The sequence below is a fragment of the Pavona decussata genome, unplaced genomic scaffold (assembly GCF_977016875.1).
Source record: "Pavona decussata unplaced genomic scaffold, jaPavDecu1.1 SCAFFOLD_234, whole genome shotgun sequence".
NCBI lineage: Eukaryota > Metazoa > Cnidaria > Anthozoa > Scleractinia > Agariciidae > Pavona > Pavona decussata.
The window spans coordinates 102,838-121,913 of record NW_028145639.1 but is presented as its reverse complement, the minus strand read 5'-3'; the positions used below and the strand labels follow the sequence as shown (position 1 = coordinate 121,913).

General features: G+C 36.0%; 1 protein-coding gene across 2 annotated transcripts; it reads right to left on the bottom strand.

Annotated features, from left to right (window-relative positions):
• Positions 1-43: 43 nt before the first annotated feature.
• On the bottom strand, positions 44-19,017 carry LOC146457958 (rab11 family-interacting protein 3-like). 2 transcript variants are annotated; one of them, XM_085091140.1, is made up of 14 exons: positions 17,216-19,017; positions 16,510-16,600; positions 16,149-16,270; positions 12,213-12,547; positions 11,099-11,143; positions 10,355-10,490; positions 9,713-9,816; positions 5,824-5,914; positions 4,943-4,992; positions 4,421-4,502; positions 3,989-4,126; positions 1,899-2,033; positions 731-808; positions 44-331 (listed from the first exon to the last, which is right to left on the bottom strand). In XM_085091140.1, the coding sequence occupies exons 1-14, from the start codon at positions 17,351-17,353 to the stop codon at positions 173-175; spliced, it is 1,704 nt and encodes a 567-aa protein (XP_084947266.1). In that variant the 5' UTR covers positions 17,354-19,017; the 3' UTR covers positions 44-172. The 2 variants fall into 2 exon arrangements, with proteins under 2 accessions (XP_084947266.1, XP_084947267.1); XM_085091141.1 differs by having other exon boundaries at positions 44-328.
• Between the last annotated feature and the right edge of the window lie 59 nt (positions 19,018-19,076).

Genomic DNA, 19,076 nt, shown 5'->3' with positions numbered 1-19,076 from the left:
AAACAATTTTCCGATCTTAAATAGAAAAGGCTAGAAAAGTCTCTTTCAATCAGCTGACAAACAAATATAAAAGTTTAAGACCTAATTTAGGCATTACTCTATGAAGATGCATAGGGGAGGGGGAGGAGAGGAACAGGGGAGGGGTGAAGGTGGGTATGGTTGGTTTGTTCTGTTATTGAAGTTCAAGAAGAGCAGGGTTGTGTTCCATAATCATCATGAGTAAGCCATCGAGGTATCCTCTCAATCTCCTGTTTTCCTCTTCTTGGTCTCTTAGTGTATTGATGATCTTTTCCTTGTCAGCTGTTACGAGCTCATCAGCCAGTGATCCCTGCTGTTGACATTCAAAACAAGAAAGCATTAAATTGAGTGGTAGTCATGACAACTATACATGGACGAGGAGCTATATGTTCAGCCACACGAAAAGCTGCAAAAGTCAAATTGCTCGAACATGGGTGCAATAAAACTTTCACACTTGTAGTTTACACGCTGAGGGCCATTGGTTTTACATGTGTACGGAAAAAGAAATTCAAAAGTTACAAAAATGTTGCAATCATGTAATATTTTACCTCATCTCATTTTTACACTATTTTTCAAATATTGCCATGGTAGTTTGACATAAGAATGCTCCACCTTTCATGACAAAATATTGGAAGCGAAATGACATTTCATTTTCCTTGAGGCTACAATTCAGTAAAGACAAGAGTGTGATGAATATTTCATGTTTGCTTACCTGACCAGCTCCAAAGTAACCATCCTGGTGCAACTGAACATTGAGTTCCTCTTTGGAATTTTTCAAGCTAAGATTTTCCTGAAACAGGAGAATATATATACATGTAAGGGCAAAATAGGATTTCTCCTTAAAAGTTGCCTTTTCTGGTACATTTAACTCAAAACATTTTTGACATTGAGAATAATGTGTTATATTGGGTCAGTGACATGGGCATACACTGTACTTGTAAAAAAGAAATCTGAATTTAACAGGAGTCAAACCTAGTTTGATGGCTGAAGTATATGTACATCACATGAACTACATACTACACATTCTGACTTCCTGTAAGCCTCTGTGTAGCTTGATAGTTAGAACAGCATACATTGATTGCAACAAATGAAAGAAAAAAAAGAAAAAAAAACAATATACAGTTGAACCTCGATTATCCGGACTCGTTGGGACTTGAGTAAATAGTCCGGATAATTGAGAGTCCGGATAATAGAAAATATGAATATTAATGAGACAGTAATGTAAACAAAGGAAATAAAAGAAAACATAATTTAACAAACTTTTTGTCACTTCAATTTTTCAAGATCACATCTTATATTCATGAAAAAAACAGGACCAGAGAAGCAAGTCCGGATAATTGAGGTTATGATGAATACTGTCCTATCAATAATACGCCAAGTGGACAATGCACTCATATAAAACTAGGGCTGGAGGGACATTGTCCTGGCCTTTAGGCCTGACTTTATATCAAGCTCAAGTTAAGGTAAAACCTTTGTTTTTTGTTTCTCAATGACAAGTTTTTGTATTCCAACAATATCAGTGAACTTACATAACAGGATGGCTGAAATAGGAGGGCAGCAAAATATTGTTGCAAGAGTGATGTGACACTCAAATGGAACCTGACAAATGTGAAAAGTTTTTTTTTTTTTTTTTTCAGATCAAGCTATTGTCCACTAATCAGTTTTGGAATGCAAACAAAACAGGAGATGGACATGGTATTGTCAGAAATTCTGAATACTCAGCTCTCATGGAGATCACACAAGGACAATTTCCCATCCTCCTTGTTTAGACGTCCTGCTGCATAAACTCACTATCAAAAACACAATGTAACCTATGAAGGGCAGATGAACACAGGACCTGGTTTCATCTCCCTACTCACATGCTTTCTGTTATCAATTACCTTAATTAGTGACTGAACATGTCTTTCTAATTCAGTTTTCTGTTGTTCCATATTTTGATGGTCTTTCATTTTTATTTCTATCTCCTTCTTGTACTTCTCCAGTTCTACCAAATGTTCACTAGCCAAAGCAAGCTCCTGGTAAATAAAACAAAATTTATTAGAACAAACCAACAGCTTAAGCTTTAAGCATTTCTTAAAAAATGTTTGTAAAAAACATTGTTCGTATCATTCTAAATTATGTGACAACCATTAAAATAAAAGAATTCATTGTTTCAAGCACAAAGCAGGGGATAAAACACTGGAGCAATGTTTCCTGAAGGAATTCAAGGCCACATACAAAAACTTGAGTGAATCTGAGCTAAAAAATAAAACAATGTGAAATGCACCATAGGTTGGTTATGCCCGAGTCCTTCAAATGCTGGTTCCCAAGTGGAGTAATACATCTTGTCTAAAGTAACACAAAATGGACTCAAACCACTAAGTAATGAAGTACATGAACATTCCACTCAAATGTCAGATGCTTTATGCTAGATGACACTGTGCCTCATTTTATCATGACGAACTTCTTCATTTTGTTTGGACATCACTTTTAAAATTACATTGTATTATAGTCCAAATGTGTGGTTCCAGAAAATATCCATACCCCCACCACGGAGGGAATTGGAAATTCCAGAGGGGTGGGGGGTCAATGGCCCAGGAAATTCCAGAGGGGAGGAGGGGTGAATGGTTGGATAAGTTTCCAAAGGGTCAACTTCACGTTCATGTCAGACATAGTTGTTCAAAATTGTAACTTACCAACTTTGCAACTTCGTAGATCTTTCTTGAAGACATTACTTTGTTTAACTGTTTTAAAGAAACCCTTGTTACATTATGGTTCCCTTCTCCGAAAAGCCTTTGTAAGCGAAGTAGTCCAACTGAGACAAGAAATCTATGTCTGCGTTGCGTGACTCAGTTATTATAAAACTGTTGTTTGTGAAACTTTCTTGCGTAGGAAAATATTGTTCACTGGCAACAATATTGAATTTGTATCAATGTTTAAAAGGGAAAATTTTGTATGGCTATAAAGTGAAAGCCCCAATTTTACATAAAACATTGAAATGTTTGTTATTTTTGTATGCTGTGTAGAGTTACGGGCAAAGGTCAATTCTCTGGTCAAAACTGACCCATGTTAAAACTTATTTTGTCCAAAGTATTTCAACTCAAAGTCCAAAACTATTAACTTAATTTCTATGCCAAAATTCAACAAAATAGAGCCAATTCAACATTCTTTTAATGCGTTATTGATCTCATACAAAATTTGCATGAGAACGTGAACATGCTAATTTCAGTTTGCGGCTCCATTTCATCTGCGGTTTCAAGTTACGATCTGAAAGGTCAATTTGTCTCCCTGCCCTGCTAATGCTTATTTTGTCCAAGCTATTCCGATTCAATAGAAAAACTATTGACTAAAATAACTAGACTGAATGATTACCATGAGAAAAATCGATTAAGTAGAACTAAAGCGATAATCCTTTTGATCTCCTACAAATTTGCATAGGAACGTAAACATGACATATGCAAATTAAATGAAAACACATTTTTGCATTGCCGGACTTATTCCAACAATATAGATTTAAAATCTTCAGCAAAGCTAATAGTAAAGTTTGATGTCAATGACCACAGGTAAAAATAAAACACAACAATTATTTCAGTATCAAGAACTTTTTGGCAAACTCCACCGGTGAAATTGAATGGCGCGCACCCTCTTCAATAACGCATATTTTCTCCTCGTGTAGGCAGTTCTTGATATTTCTGAAATGTTCACATCAACTGATTTTTGAGGCGTTCTTTTGAAATAAAACTTTTCCAGAAGGGGGTAGGGGTGTATTCTGTATTTGAGGAATTTCCGAAGGGGTGGGGGGGTTAAAAAAAATACCTCGAAAATGGAAAATCCTGGGGGGTGGGGGGGTCCTACGTGACATTCCCTCCGTGGTGGGGGTATGGATATTTTCTGGAACCACACAATGTTACCTTTTAGGCAAACATTCCAATGAGGTGCAGACAATGCCTTTAACAGAGCAATTTTAGCCACAAGAAATTAGTTTACTGACCTGTTCATGTTGATGCTGATCTTCTAGCCTCCCTTTTATTTCAGCGTCAAGTTTCGCTTTGAGTTCCTTAACTTCATCAGCTTTTATTTGCAGTGCTAGCTCAAGACCATCAACTTGATTAAGAAGTCTTCTTTTCTCCTGCAAAAAATAGTAAGGGTTGTTATATTGTAAACCTCCCTTGTAAGCTTCAAACCAACAAAATGAAAACAGAACAAAGTATAAAATCATGTTACTGTTTTTGCATGTTTTATTTACTTTATGGCATCTGCTTAAAAAAACATAAATATAGCATAAAAAAAAGGCATTCACAGCCATTGAAAACCCAGGTATCATTTTGTTTTAATCTTTATTTTATTTAACAATCAGAAAACATGTGACTGAAATTGAAAAACAAAAATAATAAAAAAAATAATTATAATAAAAAAGACTAACCTCTTGACAGATCTCAAGTTCTTTTCTTAATACAGGCTCCACTTTTTTGAGTTTTTCAATTTCTTCTTCAGCCAGTTGTAGTCTATAATCATGGAAACAAACACATATTTATTGCTTTATTTTTTAACACACAATGATTATCTTGTTTGGCTGTGCTGACATCACATGTCAAATTGAGTTTCTGCAGATCATTGACTTGTTCGTCCTCAGCCATTTTCACTAACCATAGGGAGACACCTTAAACAATACTTGTTTTGTGTAATATACATTTTGGTTTAAATTCGGCTTTGGTTAGAAATTTTTCTGACCAGTTTAATTGTTTATTTCCCCTTGCGTAAGACTCATTAACATAAACTATGTGGAAGATTAATTCAAATTGGTTTACAAAACAATTTCCAGCCAATTTTAAAAAAACTTAACCCGCATCATATCAGCAAAAATATATTCCACTGAAATTCTACCTAAATACTTGATGGTAATGGATATCTTTATAAGAGAAAACAACTAGTAAGCAGTACTCACTTTCTATTAAGTACGGTTAAAGATTCATCATTTTCTCTTTCTAGTTTAGTCTGAGGAAATAAATGAACAAATTTACTTAATTTAATTTAAAATTCAACAATAATTATTGAAGGGCCTGGTGGTAAAGGGATGCAAGTGATGATTGGAATCCAATTCTCTCAATTTGCTCTAATTTGGCATGTACACAGTCTGGTTTTTGTGTCAGAAATATATTTCCATATTTAGGTTGTAATTCATGGACTCAAATTCACCCAATAAGCTTACAACTTTAGACAAAAAACTGAACCAACTGAAGTGATGCTTGAGGTGATTCTTCTTTGTTTAAACCTTAACAAAAGTCCTAATGTACAACAACAAGTCATAGGCCCAGGTAGAGAGTTTTAGGAGAAATGTGGATTCTACAGGCCAACTTGTCACTTGCACTCTTTTCACAATGGGCCCCAGAAAAAAAACTCCAAAGCCTGAAAATGATTGAGATCAAGTTGTAAGTGTTTAACACAGGAAGAGATCAGAGACACAAAGGAAAAAAGGGTCAAGGATAAGAAAATACAAATTTATAAGCATGAATAGATACTGTTCATCCATCCATTTCAGAGCTTCCATTTGATTAATTGCACTGGGATTTATCCAGACTCAAACATTCAAACCGCCTTGTACAGCATAATAAACAGCACCACAGGAAAGTACATGTACTTCTCAGTAGCTTTCATTTAAATGGTCACACTTTAGCATTTCATCCATAGACTCAAAAGTTAGAACCACCTTTTACAGCATAATAAACAGCACCACGTACAGGAAAGTACTTTGAATGGTCGCATATTAAGATTTCATCCACAGACTTTCAAGCATTTTTAACTACTGACAAATGACCAAAAACCTACCAAAGCTGTTTTATATCTTAACCCTTCTTCCTCAACTTGTTTTCCTGTTGTGAGTTTTTGGTTCTCAAGCTGTTCTTCTAATGCATTTATTCTGGGAAAACAAATGGCACAAATAATGTACTTGTGATTGGTAACCTTACTTTATTTAGCAATGTGCAGTTCCAGAAAATATCCATACTTCCCCCACGGAAGGTCTTTTGTTTTGCACCCCCGCTCCCCTAGGAAATTCCAGTTTAGCTTCATACTTTACTTCTAAGATTTTGACTTTTAAGACCCCCCTCCCCCTAGGAAATACCGATGACCTACCATGGGGTGGGTATGGATTTTTTCTGGAACTGCACAATTGGCAAAATAGTTCACATGTACATAATTTAGTATGACCTAAGATCAGGTTGCTGTGCTAACGACATGTTAAAGATTGAGTCTCCTAACACCAAACACAATTCTATACTATGGGAGAGACCTAGCTTGTTTATGTTAATTGATAGCACAATAACCTGTACTTGTGACCAGTGAAATGTGACCAGTGTTTTGTACCAGCAGCATTTTTATGATATGGAAAGTTACATCACTGTTGATGGTAATCCATTTTAATCCAGGCCAGATTTAGCCTGCTGTCCTTCTCTTGACTAGGATTTTACAAACTTCTGAGTTCTTTTATTGGCCAAAATCATCATAAGGTGTTTTGCACCCATTTTACAATTTATTAAGCAAATTTCTCAACTTCAAAGTAACAATTACTTATTATAGAACAATTGGGCTGCAAGCCTAGCTTAAGAACTAATCAAGGTGGCCCAGTTCTTATTGTTATGTTCATCTTTTAGCGGGCCAGTTTCTTTTAAAAAACAAACATGCCAATGACAATGTTCTATTAGATCCATTTTACTGAAGAATAAATTAAACTCAATACATAAACAATATAATGGACATTCTAGAAAACAATATCTTTTAGACTGAAATATTTTGTAGAAAGATGCATCTAAGCTATGTTCCATCTCAAACACTTCTTCTGATTTCCAAGTTCAACTATGATCACAAGTTGTGTCAGGAAATGTCTAATACCTCTATTTGGTGGGAATATGCTTTTAAAAAGACAATCTTGACCATCAAGGAAACATCACTGGATTCACCTTTAAATATGCAAAATTTCATGGAAACCAAAAGCAATATCATATATATGGATGCACAATGTTTTTCCACACATCACTCCAAATTTAGAAGAAAGAATCAAATTTTATTCTGTACTTTATATCACAACCTGACAAGAAAGCCACTTCACCAAAATTTCACCAAATTAAGTAAATCAACCTAGTTTTCTTTCAGTCAAAATATTACATGTAGTTTCTAGCCAAGACAGGTTAAATTGAACTTCAAAGCACCACACCAAGGCATTCTGCTCCTTAACTTTACCTTGGAATCAATAGGTTTTGGAACACATTGAACTAATCTGTATATTATAAAATTTCTGTAGTTTGAAACTGAGAAAGAACAAGAAGGGCAACCAAAATTCAAGTTGTTAAAATAATGATATTTTTGATGTGTTAGAGTTATCATTATGTATGTCCATTGCATATGATGACAAAAGGATTTAGTCAAAAATTATATCATCACACTTCCATTTGAAAAATGGTTTCATGGCATTTTATACAACATTTTGGGTCTTGTCCCAGTTTGCTAACCATGTACAAAAAAACTTCAATACATGTTTCATCATGGACCTTTAAAATGAAAAGAAAAGAATTGAACCCAAGCAGCTTTTCTTGAAGGGATCTTAAGACTTGAGAATATGTTTCACTCTTAAATCATTTGCTAATAATAACAGCCTGGGGAAAATAAGGACATGAATTTGCTTACCTTGGTAGGAAGAGAACTATAATTTGAAAACATCACATTCTGTGTTCAAAATCTTAGCTTTCAGTATTGGTTTCAACAGAATTATTCAAAACAAGGAAACAAATTCAAATTTCACTGCTCTTTATGCAAATCTGAGGAGCAGATGTCACTTGAATGAAAAATGAAATATTCATGAAAAACATGATGGCTGCCAGTGAATAGAGACACAGGTACTGGTTGATTTGAATATTAAACAGTACAGTGAAGTATTGCTCATGTAAACAGCAGGGAATTCACAACAATAAAAATTAATAACTTCTTTAACAGAAAAAAAATGTCAAAAAAGATTAATTGTCATGACAAGGAAGTTTTTCAATGATGACTGGATTTTTACAAGCAAAATGAGTTACAATCACATATTAAATAGCTGCTTTCTTAATTGAGCTATTTTAAGCTTTGACATCACAATGTGATATCTAAGCACTAGGAAATCACTGGTGTAAAGCATGTATGTTTGATTTAAACCATGACTTCACTTAGAGGTTGTAATTTAGAGTAAAATATTTATTTCTTATTCAAACTAAATTCTTTAAGGATAATGTCATATCCTTAAAACACTCTGTTCCTGATGACCAAACACGTACTCCGCAATGTAGATGGAGAAGTTATGGGACCATTAATTATAATGTAGTGATATATTGTTCAAGTGTCTGTGATTATTGATTTATGAAATGAATTTAATTGCCATTTCAGACAACTGTATTTAGTACTAGAAAATTCTGTGCAATCAACCAATATGTTATGACCACACACAAAGCTAAGTGCTTATGTTCTGGGTGCAAAACACCTTTAAAAGGTAGCTAATATGTGAACAACTATCTGCTTAAAATGCACTGCTGAACATTTTATAAACTAACTCAATAAAAAGATAAATTTGTAAATGAGTAAAGAAAAATCCCTTTAAGAAAACTATTATAATAATTATGATCAATCATTCTGTTTTAATATAATAATTATTGTATTTATTAACATTTATTACTATTAAAATAACAACAATGGTTAATCTAACAGATCCAGGTACTGTAAACAAATTTAATTTAATATGTTTTGTAAAGCATACATGAATAAAAAAATTAATTTAGCAGGTAAAGCCCTAAAAGTTAATATTAATAATAATTATAATTATAAGAAGAAGAAGAAGAAGAAGAAGAAGAAGAAGAAGAAGAAGAAGAAGAAAGAAAGAGAGAAAGAAAGAAAGAAAGAAAGAAAGAAAGAAAGAAAGAAAGAAAGAAAGAAAGAAAGAAAGAAAGAAAGAAAGAAAGAAAGAAAGAAAGAAAGAAAGAAAGAAAGAAAGAAAGAAAGAAAGAAAGAAAGAAAGAAAGAAAGAAAGAAAGAAAGAAAGAAAGAAAGAAAGAAAGAAAGAAAGAAAGAAAAGGACCCTTCAGTTGAGACATCAAAGTAAGGCTGTGTTGTCCCTGAAATTAATTAAACCTATTTCTAAAAGAACCATATCAACCAAAGATAACCTGTTCTGTTTAACATACATCTGACTATGCACCGATAATTTTAATCAATTTTTCTCCACCATGAAACAAGATAATTACTTGGGCCATAAGGCAGCACGAGTTAAGTTTTCGGTAGCGTTATCAAATTCTTTTTTATTTTTTTGGTCGCAATGGGCCGAGAGATAAGTGAAGTGCTTTTGGTATCTCGAAAGAAAATTGGGGGTAGCCATGCATTTTTCAGACATAATAAAGCTTCAATTTAGGAAAAAAAGCCCACACATTGCTTCATATTTTGGCGCTTTTTAGTGATATTATTGCTTAATTATCTTTGAAAAATGCGTGGCTACCCCCAAATTTCTTATTGGATTCCAATAACCCTTGCTAAGATCTGCTTTTCCAGCATAGTCATAAACTGCACAAAAATACTTCGGTATTAGTAGGCACCGTCCTTAAACAAATCAAAAAATGGAAATGATTATTTATACTAAAACAACCCTGATAAACAGCCAAGGTACCAAACTTTCTAATGATAAGTATCATTGACTCCTTACCTTGTACATAACAATTTATTTTCATCTCTTATTTTTTGCTGTTTGCCTGTTTGCATAGCATGGTCTTCCTGTAATAACGAGACTTGTGATGATAACCTTTTCAGCTGCAGAATAAAAACACAAAAAATAATACAATAATAATTATTATACTATACAGACAATTAGCATTTAGTTTTTAACTCAGCTTAGTATATTGTATCAATTCCATATGTTTGAATTTTCTTAAAGACAGTTTCACAGGTACAAACTGAAACAGTTGTAGTACTGGATTATTTGAAACAGGACCACAAGAAGTGCACCTCCAAAAATTATCCATACTCCCCCCACGGAAGGTTTTTTGTTTTGCACCCCCCGTCCCCCCAGGAAATTCCTGTTTAGCTTTATACTTTCCTTCTAAAATTTTGACTTTAAAGACCCCCTCTCCCTAGGAATTCCCAACGACCTTCCGTGGGGGAAGTATGGATTTTCTGGAACTGCACAATCTGTGTTTGTGCACTGGTCCATCAAATAAACATGATTAGTCTTTAAACTTGAAAAAAGGACTAGCCTCTGTATTAGATGTAATAGATACAGAAGGCAAATGAGGAAAGGTTAAAGAAACTGAACCTCTCACAGTTTAATGACTTGTACAACATCACAAACCTCTGAAAGAAGAAACATTGACGTTCCTGCTTCACTGTCTGAAAGTGGCCGGTCACCCATCAGATCATCAAGACTGTTGTGACGGCTGGGATTTTCTGAGTGACATTTGAAGAGATTCATATGATGCATGTGGTGACTGTGAACAAGGACAAAAATTAAGATAGTGTAAACAAACAGAGCCATTGAGTCACAATTTCAAAAGGACAATCTCCTTAACTAAGCTTGTTTATAATCAAATTCACCAACTAATGACTGTGTTCAGCTTGCTCAACAATGAAAACTAATTGAAAGACATTGCTGAAACACTGATAAAAGCTTAACTTATTTAAACAATTGGTCTGAGTTAAATTATAAACAAGCTATTAGTAAAACAAAACTCAAACTCAACACGCACTTGTACCCGATGGAGAGTCATTAGTAGTGGTTGAATTTACTTGCATTTTTTTGGAATCAAGTTGCAATCATAATGAAATTTTCATTTGCAGTCAACAAGCACCCTTAATCACACATTTAAATCTTGCAAAAGGGAAAAAATCTTTTCAATAATTACAGGGGTTCCAAAGCTTGAAATGTTATTAAAACATCTACATGTATGTTGAACATGCTGTCAGAAAAAGCATTCATACCCTTAACATCACCCTCAGTGTTTGACCCTGAAGTTAATATACTGATGAGGTGGGGGAATGTACTCACATGATTTACATGTGTGACTGTAATATAATCATGTTTAAAATTTATTTTCACCTTGAAAAGGCAGCCGCTGCAGCTGAAGTCCTTCTTGAGCCAGAGCTAGGAAGAAGAATGAAAAATTAATAAGTAATTTAATACAAGACATCTGCAAGTGCATTTGAAGCTGACCAATACATCCCCTCCCTCAGGTAAACAAATGTTCACTAATACATTTTGCAGCCTCTATTTTGGGCTTTAAAAAAAATTGTAAAGAAAGGAAAAAGCCAATATTAATCATACCCAAGGAATGGATTTCGTGAAATACTATTGGTCCTAATTATAAATTCAACCTTTGAATTTTCTTTCAACCCTTGAAATAATAAATGGCATAAGCATTATATGACTTAAAATATAATTTGCTTTGTGCACTACATGTACAGTATGTGGATTTAAATGGTTGCTGCTTACGACACTGTCAACTGACTTAAAACCCCAATATACTCGTAATTTCTTCAAACCTTTTGGATATTAATTAAATGTAAATAGCTATGCTTCACTGATTTAGCAAAAATAATCCAGCATGGATTCCACTTTTTTGTCCCCTGCTTATATGGGCAAAATTTTAAATACACAAATTAGTACATCATGGTGGACTTAATGGCAGAAATAGCTGCTCAAACTCATAAACTGCTCATGTGTAATAATGGTTCGAAGAATTGAGTAAAACATTTCCAAACCATAGCTTAGCAGGGTAATTAATGTACTGACCACAAATGGTGAGGTATTACTTGTAATGAGTCAACTGCATTGCCATTAACGACTGGCTTATCAAATCTTCTATGAGCCCCACAATTTACAAAACATCTGGATTGTCATGAATGGTTGAGGAAAGGGGAGGGGTGGGTGACAAAGGAGAACAGGAGACCCAGAAGTCATGTGATTTGTGACAATATGGGATTGGGGAGAATAACAAAAGCACAATGCTTTATCCTTTACAATGTATATGGTGTGTTTGGTTTCAAAAATGGATTGTGTTTTATCCAGGGTGAAGGGGGGGGGGGGGGGGTATTCCTCCTCCCAAGCCCTTTATTTCTAGCTGCTGTCTCACCCCTTCCCCCCCCTTCTGGCCATAACTAGTGTAACAATTTGGATTGGGAGAAATAGGGTAATGGACCCCTAGCTTTATTACCTTCTTAATAGCCGTTCTGCAATCTGATGCTCCGGTGTTAAGGTGGGATTATCTTCAAATGTTGTATCCTCGCTGAAGCTCTCCCCATAACCTTCAAAACCTTCTTCTGACTGGTATTCACTGGTGTCAGAGTGTGAAAATCTGTCGCTGTAGATCTCAACGTTCATAACAGGCAATGTGGCACGATGTTTTAACCGCGGCAAAGTAGGAGGTGGGAACGTGGAATATTGCTTTTGATTACGGCTGAAATTTGACACCTGTAACTCATCTGGAAAGTTTTCATCATCATCCCCATTGTATTCATTTGTTGATGTTGTGCTGTAAGTACTGTCTCGCTGAAATAAAATTGATTCAAAAATCAAAATATGCAATGGCAAACATGTCTCTAGAGATGTACCCAATTAACCAATTAATCAATTAGCCATGCTAGTCAGTCAGGCAAGCAAAAAAACAAGCAATGTTAATCAAGGAGTGAATTGATCAATCAACCATTTAGCTTGGTCACAGCTTGCAGTTAAAAGAACAGTACAAAAAAAGGGGGAGATCAGTCTAAACACTCACAATTAAGGTTACATTAGATACAACACCAAGTGCAGCCAAATTGATACTTGGGTACAGTCCTAGGTGGGTGAAGTCGCACTATGAGCCTCAGTGACCTCAACAGCTGGAGCTTAACCTAGTTTCTGTAGCATGAAGCAACAATTAGGTGTATTACTACTCCCACTAGATGGCAATGCTAGTCCATCACAGGGTTACTCCCAGCAGTATGCTGCTGGTATATCCATTTATACACCTGGGAGAAGAGAGACAATGTGGTGCAAAGTTTGCTCTGTGAGGAAACAACACAGCAATGAAGAGACCAAACTAGCCTTGTACTGCTGCCTGTCTGATCTTCCTAACAGTTTGATGTGCTGACCACTATTACCATCCTGTCTCCACAATAATCATGCATCAATAATAAATTTTATTATTATTATTATTGATGCATAAATTAAATCCAGCCTCACTTCAGGGTCCGACAAATATTTTTGACAAAACCTGTCCCTGGGCAAGTGGGAGGCAAAAAGCACTTGCCCGGCAGGATGACCTGGTTGTCCAATACATAATGTAGCACGATGGAAGAAAGTCTAGCAAAATCAATTCCTGTAATTTGCAAAGTAAAAGAGTGAAGAAAGTACAATATTCTAATGCATTTCTACCAAAAGCAAAATTGCAGGTAGCTGCATCATCTTTTTATATTTGCAACAACATGTTGACTCTATGGCTTAGATAAAACATTTTTCTTTACGACGAAGGTCGCTATCTGTCTCATTCGTAGAATATACAGAAAATAAATTCCGCCGCCTTCGGCATCCGCCATTAGCCAAGGAAATTCCTGAAGCCACCTCGTTTGGAATACCCTTTTGCGTCTTTTGGAATCATACTCCTTGTCGTCATATTTTGTCTTCCATTTTGCACTTTTTTGGCACTCGTGTTACCGGTAATGGGCTTTGACCATTTGTGACAAACTTATCCATAATCGCAGGATAATGGCAGAAGACCATGTTGTTAGGGGGAAAAACTGGGTCTGAAAGTTACGAAGCATGTAGAAATGGCAATCAAAACTGATTAAAACACAGAACGAAACTTGATGACATGTTGACAAAAAGGTCTGTATTGTACCCTAAAGCCGCCGTTACACGTTGAAACTTTTAGCTGAAACTTGTGTGCAACGGCGCTGCAAAACGAGTTTCAGCAGGCGTTGCACCGTGTAACATGGTCGGTTTCGTGAAACTTTTTTGAACTTCCGTTGCGAGACAAGTTTCACGAAAAGTAGAACCGCTTTCTACTTCTGCAACGGTGGCAGTGGTGAAAAAACAAGAGTTTCACCGTGTAACACCACTTCGTGAAACTGACCTCGTTCGCCGTTGCACACAAGTTTCAGCTAAAAGTTTCAACGTGTAACGGCGGCTTAAAATGCCTCAAGTTTTATTGCAAAAGGTAAACATTACATAGATTTCAGCATTTTACACAAAATAATTTGTCAGTAAAACAACCACGGCCCGGCGGGCTTCTTTGAGAAACGGAACACTTGCCCGGTAAAATTTTCAGCTTGTCCTGGGCGTCCAGGCTCAGTATTTGTCGGACCCTGTTACTTCCCGATCACACTACGTTGGAAATCTTGCGGCAACGTTACAAAAGGACAACAATTTCAAGGGTGGACATGCTATTATTAAGGAATGGCATCCAACCAATGGTGAACCATGTGTCTCGACCATAGACTGCTTGCTATTGTTTTCTATTGACTTTTGATGAATAGTGCATTATCATGCCCATTACAACTATCAGCTGATTATGACCTCAAGCCTGTTGTCTATTTGTCAGGTCAGTCAATAAGGGCCAGGGTTTTTCCCGTCTGTCACAATTGGAAGGTCCCAGTCACTGGTTACTTTGGCAGAAAAACAAGGAAGAAGAATCCCTGACTATTATTTTCACCCCCAGCCTCCAACCCATTTCAAAAATTACCAACAGGCTTGATTTGTTGATTAATTTCTTTGTTATTTTCTGGGGATAGCTAACATTTTACCTGTTTTATACATTAATAATAAGAAAAATATGCAGACTAAGGAAATGAGTTTTATCTCTTTAAAATTAATCAATGATCCGTGACGCACACCCAGTGTTACCAGAGGCCCTGCCAGGGTAAATTCCGACAAGCGACATGGCCCAAAAAGTAGCGACAGCGCATGAAATAAATTCGCGACAAAAGACAACTTTTCTCGACAAAACTCCGACAGTGACAATAAGGCCGAGAATTAACGACAAAGAACGGTGATTTCATATGTTTTTACGCTAATTTTAGTGTGATGTAAAGGCCAACAAGGGAAAAGTTTGACCAATAAAAATAAAGACAGTGAAAAATCGAGCAAGGGCGATCCAGAGGATGGCGTGACTCGCGAGTGGTGCAGCCTTCGTCCATATACTTTTCCTGTTGATTTGCATTATTAGCAGACCTTTTCACAAGGTAAGCGTGTGTGGGTCTGAGGTGATAAAGAACCTCGGCTCGCGATCTATTTTCCGCATCACGCACCGTTTTTCCTAACCTTAAATTCCAACAAGGACAAACTATTTTCATTAAATTTCCGACAGCGACATGAAGCACTGACAAAACACCGACATGGGACATTTTAAAATTCAGACAAGCGACACGGGAGCCCCCCCTGGCAGGGCCTCTTACCACTGACAATGATGTCATCATGATCAATCATCCTTTAAAAATAACAAAATTTACATATTTTTCATTTTAAACCAGTTTTTTCTTGCACTTTTCAGTGCACTTGGGGTACACAGGAAAGTATCTGTAATGTACTGATAGCAACACCATAGGGCTGTTAGTACGTAGAGAAATAACCTGTGGCTTGAAATAAGTCCAGGCTTTCATATATAGTTGCCAACTTTGAAAAATGATAAGGTCACAACTTAGCTACGGTTTAGCTAAGCCTAGCCCTCATTTAAACAGCACATTGTCCTGTACTTTGCGGCTTAATTTCTCTCATATATACAGCTCTAATGTCACGGGATTAGAGTGCCAGAGGGAGTATAAATAGTAATTTAAAGCTTAAAAACATTGAGACATACGAACAGGCCTGTAGCCAAAACAGTGTTAAATTGAAACTAATAAAAGTTATCTAGTGACTGACCAACCTCTGGCCTAAACAATTTTTACTTATCGATATCCTTGCTCTACGACCAGCCACCAAAACTACATCAAAGTAGAAAAGCTGCAAATTCATACTAACAGCATTTCTACTTGTAAGTAGCTTTTAATTTTGCGCCATAAAATATAAACAAACTTGCATAAACTTATAAAGTTCATTTCGTGGTAAACTGGCCGAAAATGAGCAAGAATAACTGGCCAAAAAACAAGCAAATTAAAAAAAGAACAATATAAAATACCTCACAACAGCTGTCCTCTTGTTGATCGTTCTCTGCTGATATCGTGAGTGTTGGATATGAGTCATCCTCGGCAAATTCGTTTGATTCTTTGCCACCGTTCAGGTTCACGTCCCCGTTAACCCCTTGGGAAAATAAAAGCACTGCTCACTGAGCATCGAACTCATTGTATTTCAAGTCTATAGAGCTTATAGCTGGCGAGGTAATTCGTCTGAGAATACAGACGTGTCTTATCGATGAGTGAGAGATGAGAGACCACAGTCTCCAAATTCATTATGTGATATTGATATGCGGTGAATTGCGCATAACGCAATATAAACGAAGCCTTATTTTGAGCCACATTCGATGTTGTGAAATCACTTACCGAGAAAGTCATGGATTCCTTTGCAGAAGCCGTCAAAACTTATTTGTCCAAATCCCTCAGGATCTAGCTTTTCGATGAGTGTTTTCATCTCCTTGTGCATAAACAAGAATGAATAGCAATTAGGATCTAACATTTGAACGCAAAAGGAGTGGAACGTTAGGTGAAAAGTATTTGTTCAGTTTTAATATTGCACCATCGCTTCTAAAGAATTTTTACGGCTTACCTGGCTTGTTAATTTCCAGAATAAAAATGTTGGAGTTTCAGTCTTAAAATATTTCATAAAATACCACGACTACAAAGAAAATGGTACAATAAAACTGGTTTATGTGTCTAAGTTAAAATTGACATCTTACGAAACTACAAATAGCCCACTGTTTATATTTTCGAAACTATAAAACGGACGAGATCGAACGTCTTCATAAAGCACGAATTTGACTGCACGGGGTCTCTAAACATGCAAAACTACAAAAACAAGCTAAAAGACATCTAACATAAAATTCTAGTAACTGGGGAACATAAAATGTATCGAGGGATTTTGTGATTTTGGGACAGCATCCGCCTTCTCAAAGCAGGGGCAATTATCAAAACAACCATCAACTCCGCTCCCTTTCACTCCAGTTAAACTGCGATTAGTTCATAAATCGATAGTGGTATTAATAACTCATAACATAACTTTATAAAATTCAATGAAAGAGACAAATTGTACCTCAAACCCATCACTGGAGTGTTCTTGGCCAAGCCGCAAGAGATCCTGCGTTTTGACGAAGCCGTCGCCATTTTGGTCGCAAGCCTCGAAAACGGCTTTTAAATGGTCCAAAACATCCTCCATATTCACCTCTTGCATGCTGTAAACGTTTGCAACCCCTGATCTAAAGAGGGAGCTCTTATCTGTGCTATAATGGTGTCATTTTCTGTGGCAAACTACGAGACCTCAATGTATCACCTAGCGATTTGTCCATTAAACATTTTCACTTGATTGACAACAATAAGTCACGTGGTTGCAGTGATGACTGCAAAAACCGCGCAAATTGAAATGTTGCGCAAAATAATAGCAAATCAAAACAGCTTCCTTCTTTTCTTGGTTCGGACCGGAAAAATTATGAGTTGGCTGCAAAAAAAAAAAAAATGTTTTTAGCTTGCTTCCCATTTTTCTTTTCTTTTTTTTTAAGGCAGACATTAATTTGAAATGTGGTGGGTATATTGTACGCAGGTCGCTTTTGTGGTATTGCTTGCACTTTTTGAATTTTTAATATTATTAGAGTTTTCTTCCAGAGCGATCCTTTAATCAAATGTGCCTGAAACATTTTTAAAAACGCTTCTTTTGTGCGAGTTTTGCTTTTATACCTCCACCCCCCTCTTTCCCTGGCCAAAAAGTCCAAAGCCCATCCTCTCTTTACCCGAAAAAAAAAATTGGCAAATAATAGGACGGGCTTGCTGTATCTGTTTCCCTCGAAGAAAAATAAAAGAGAAATCTTAATGCATGCATGGCAAGTGATTTGCATCATTATCACTTAATACTTTTTCTTTACCCACTGAAAGGGGCATAAGGCCAGATTCAACCTGATTTACTTTACAAATAGAAAACAATATGAACCAAAAGAAAACATTCTTAAATTACAAAGTTGCTGTTAGCCTCCTATGTAGTTGTTTTTAGGGCAGTGATTGTGTGGGTGGCTTAAAGTTGATGTTTGACTATTTAAAGAAAATAACGTCAGCAGCAAGCCCAGACAAGGATATTACAACAAAACTCACATAATTTCATGAAGCTAATCAGGGTGTGTGAAAGCCAACATCAAACAATGTTGTTAATGAAGTTGTTGCAGGATAACTTTGCAATTTTGAAGGGAGAAATTCTTGAGCAGAGATTTGAGCAGTTGCCTTAATTAAGAAAGTTACATTGATGCAATTTTGCCCTCCCAAATGCCATTAATTTTTTGCCTATTGCCCTATTTTTGAACAATCTATTTTCACATTCCAGCTTTTCCATAAAATACCCATGCCCTACCCCCTGATGGAAGGGATTTATTTGTCTAAGAATGCACTAACCTTTGGAGAATACAATTTTGCCACAAACATGCCTTAAAATTTTGGGCCGTTGAGATCCCCTTCTCGGAATTAAGAATCTCTTCCAAGATAATTTTTCCTAGAAATTTCCAATACCCTCTAAGAATGGCAGAGAGTATCTTTGTGAGCCCCACAGGGACCCCATAAGTATTTGTGGGCTTGGTAACCTAGCTACTGACCATGCCCAGTCAATTATCCTTAATTTGAGAGGTTCCAGTATTGGAAAATAAAATAATTATATGATACATTTTTCCTTGTTTAACAAGATAATGCTATTAAATTAGCTTGCCTTATGGCTGTTTTTATTTTTGTAAAATTATCATAATGAACATGCAACTATCCATTGTAAATTTGTGGTTGAAATTGTAAACATTGATGCATCACTTGATTGAGAGAGCTGTTTTCGACCAACTTTAAAGTCCTTTTTGCTGAAACTTATCAATAAACGTGTAAAAGCAACTGTTACAATAACAACACTTATTTTTGCTGTTGGTGTAAAAAGA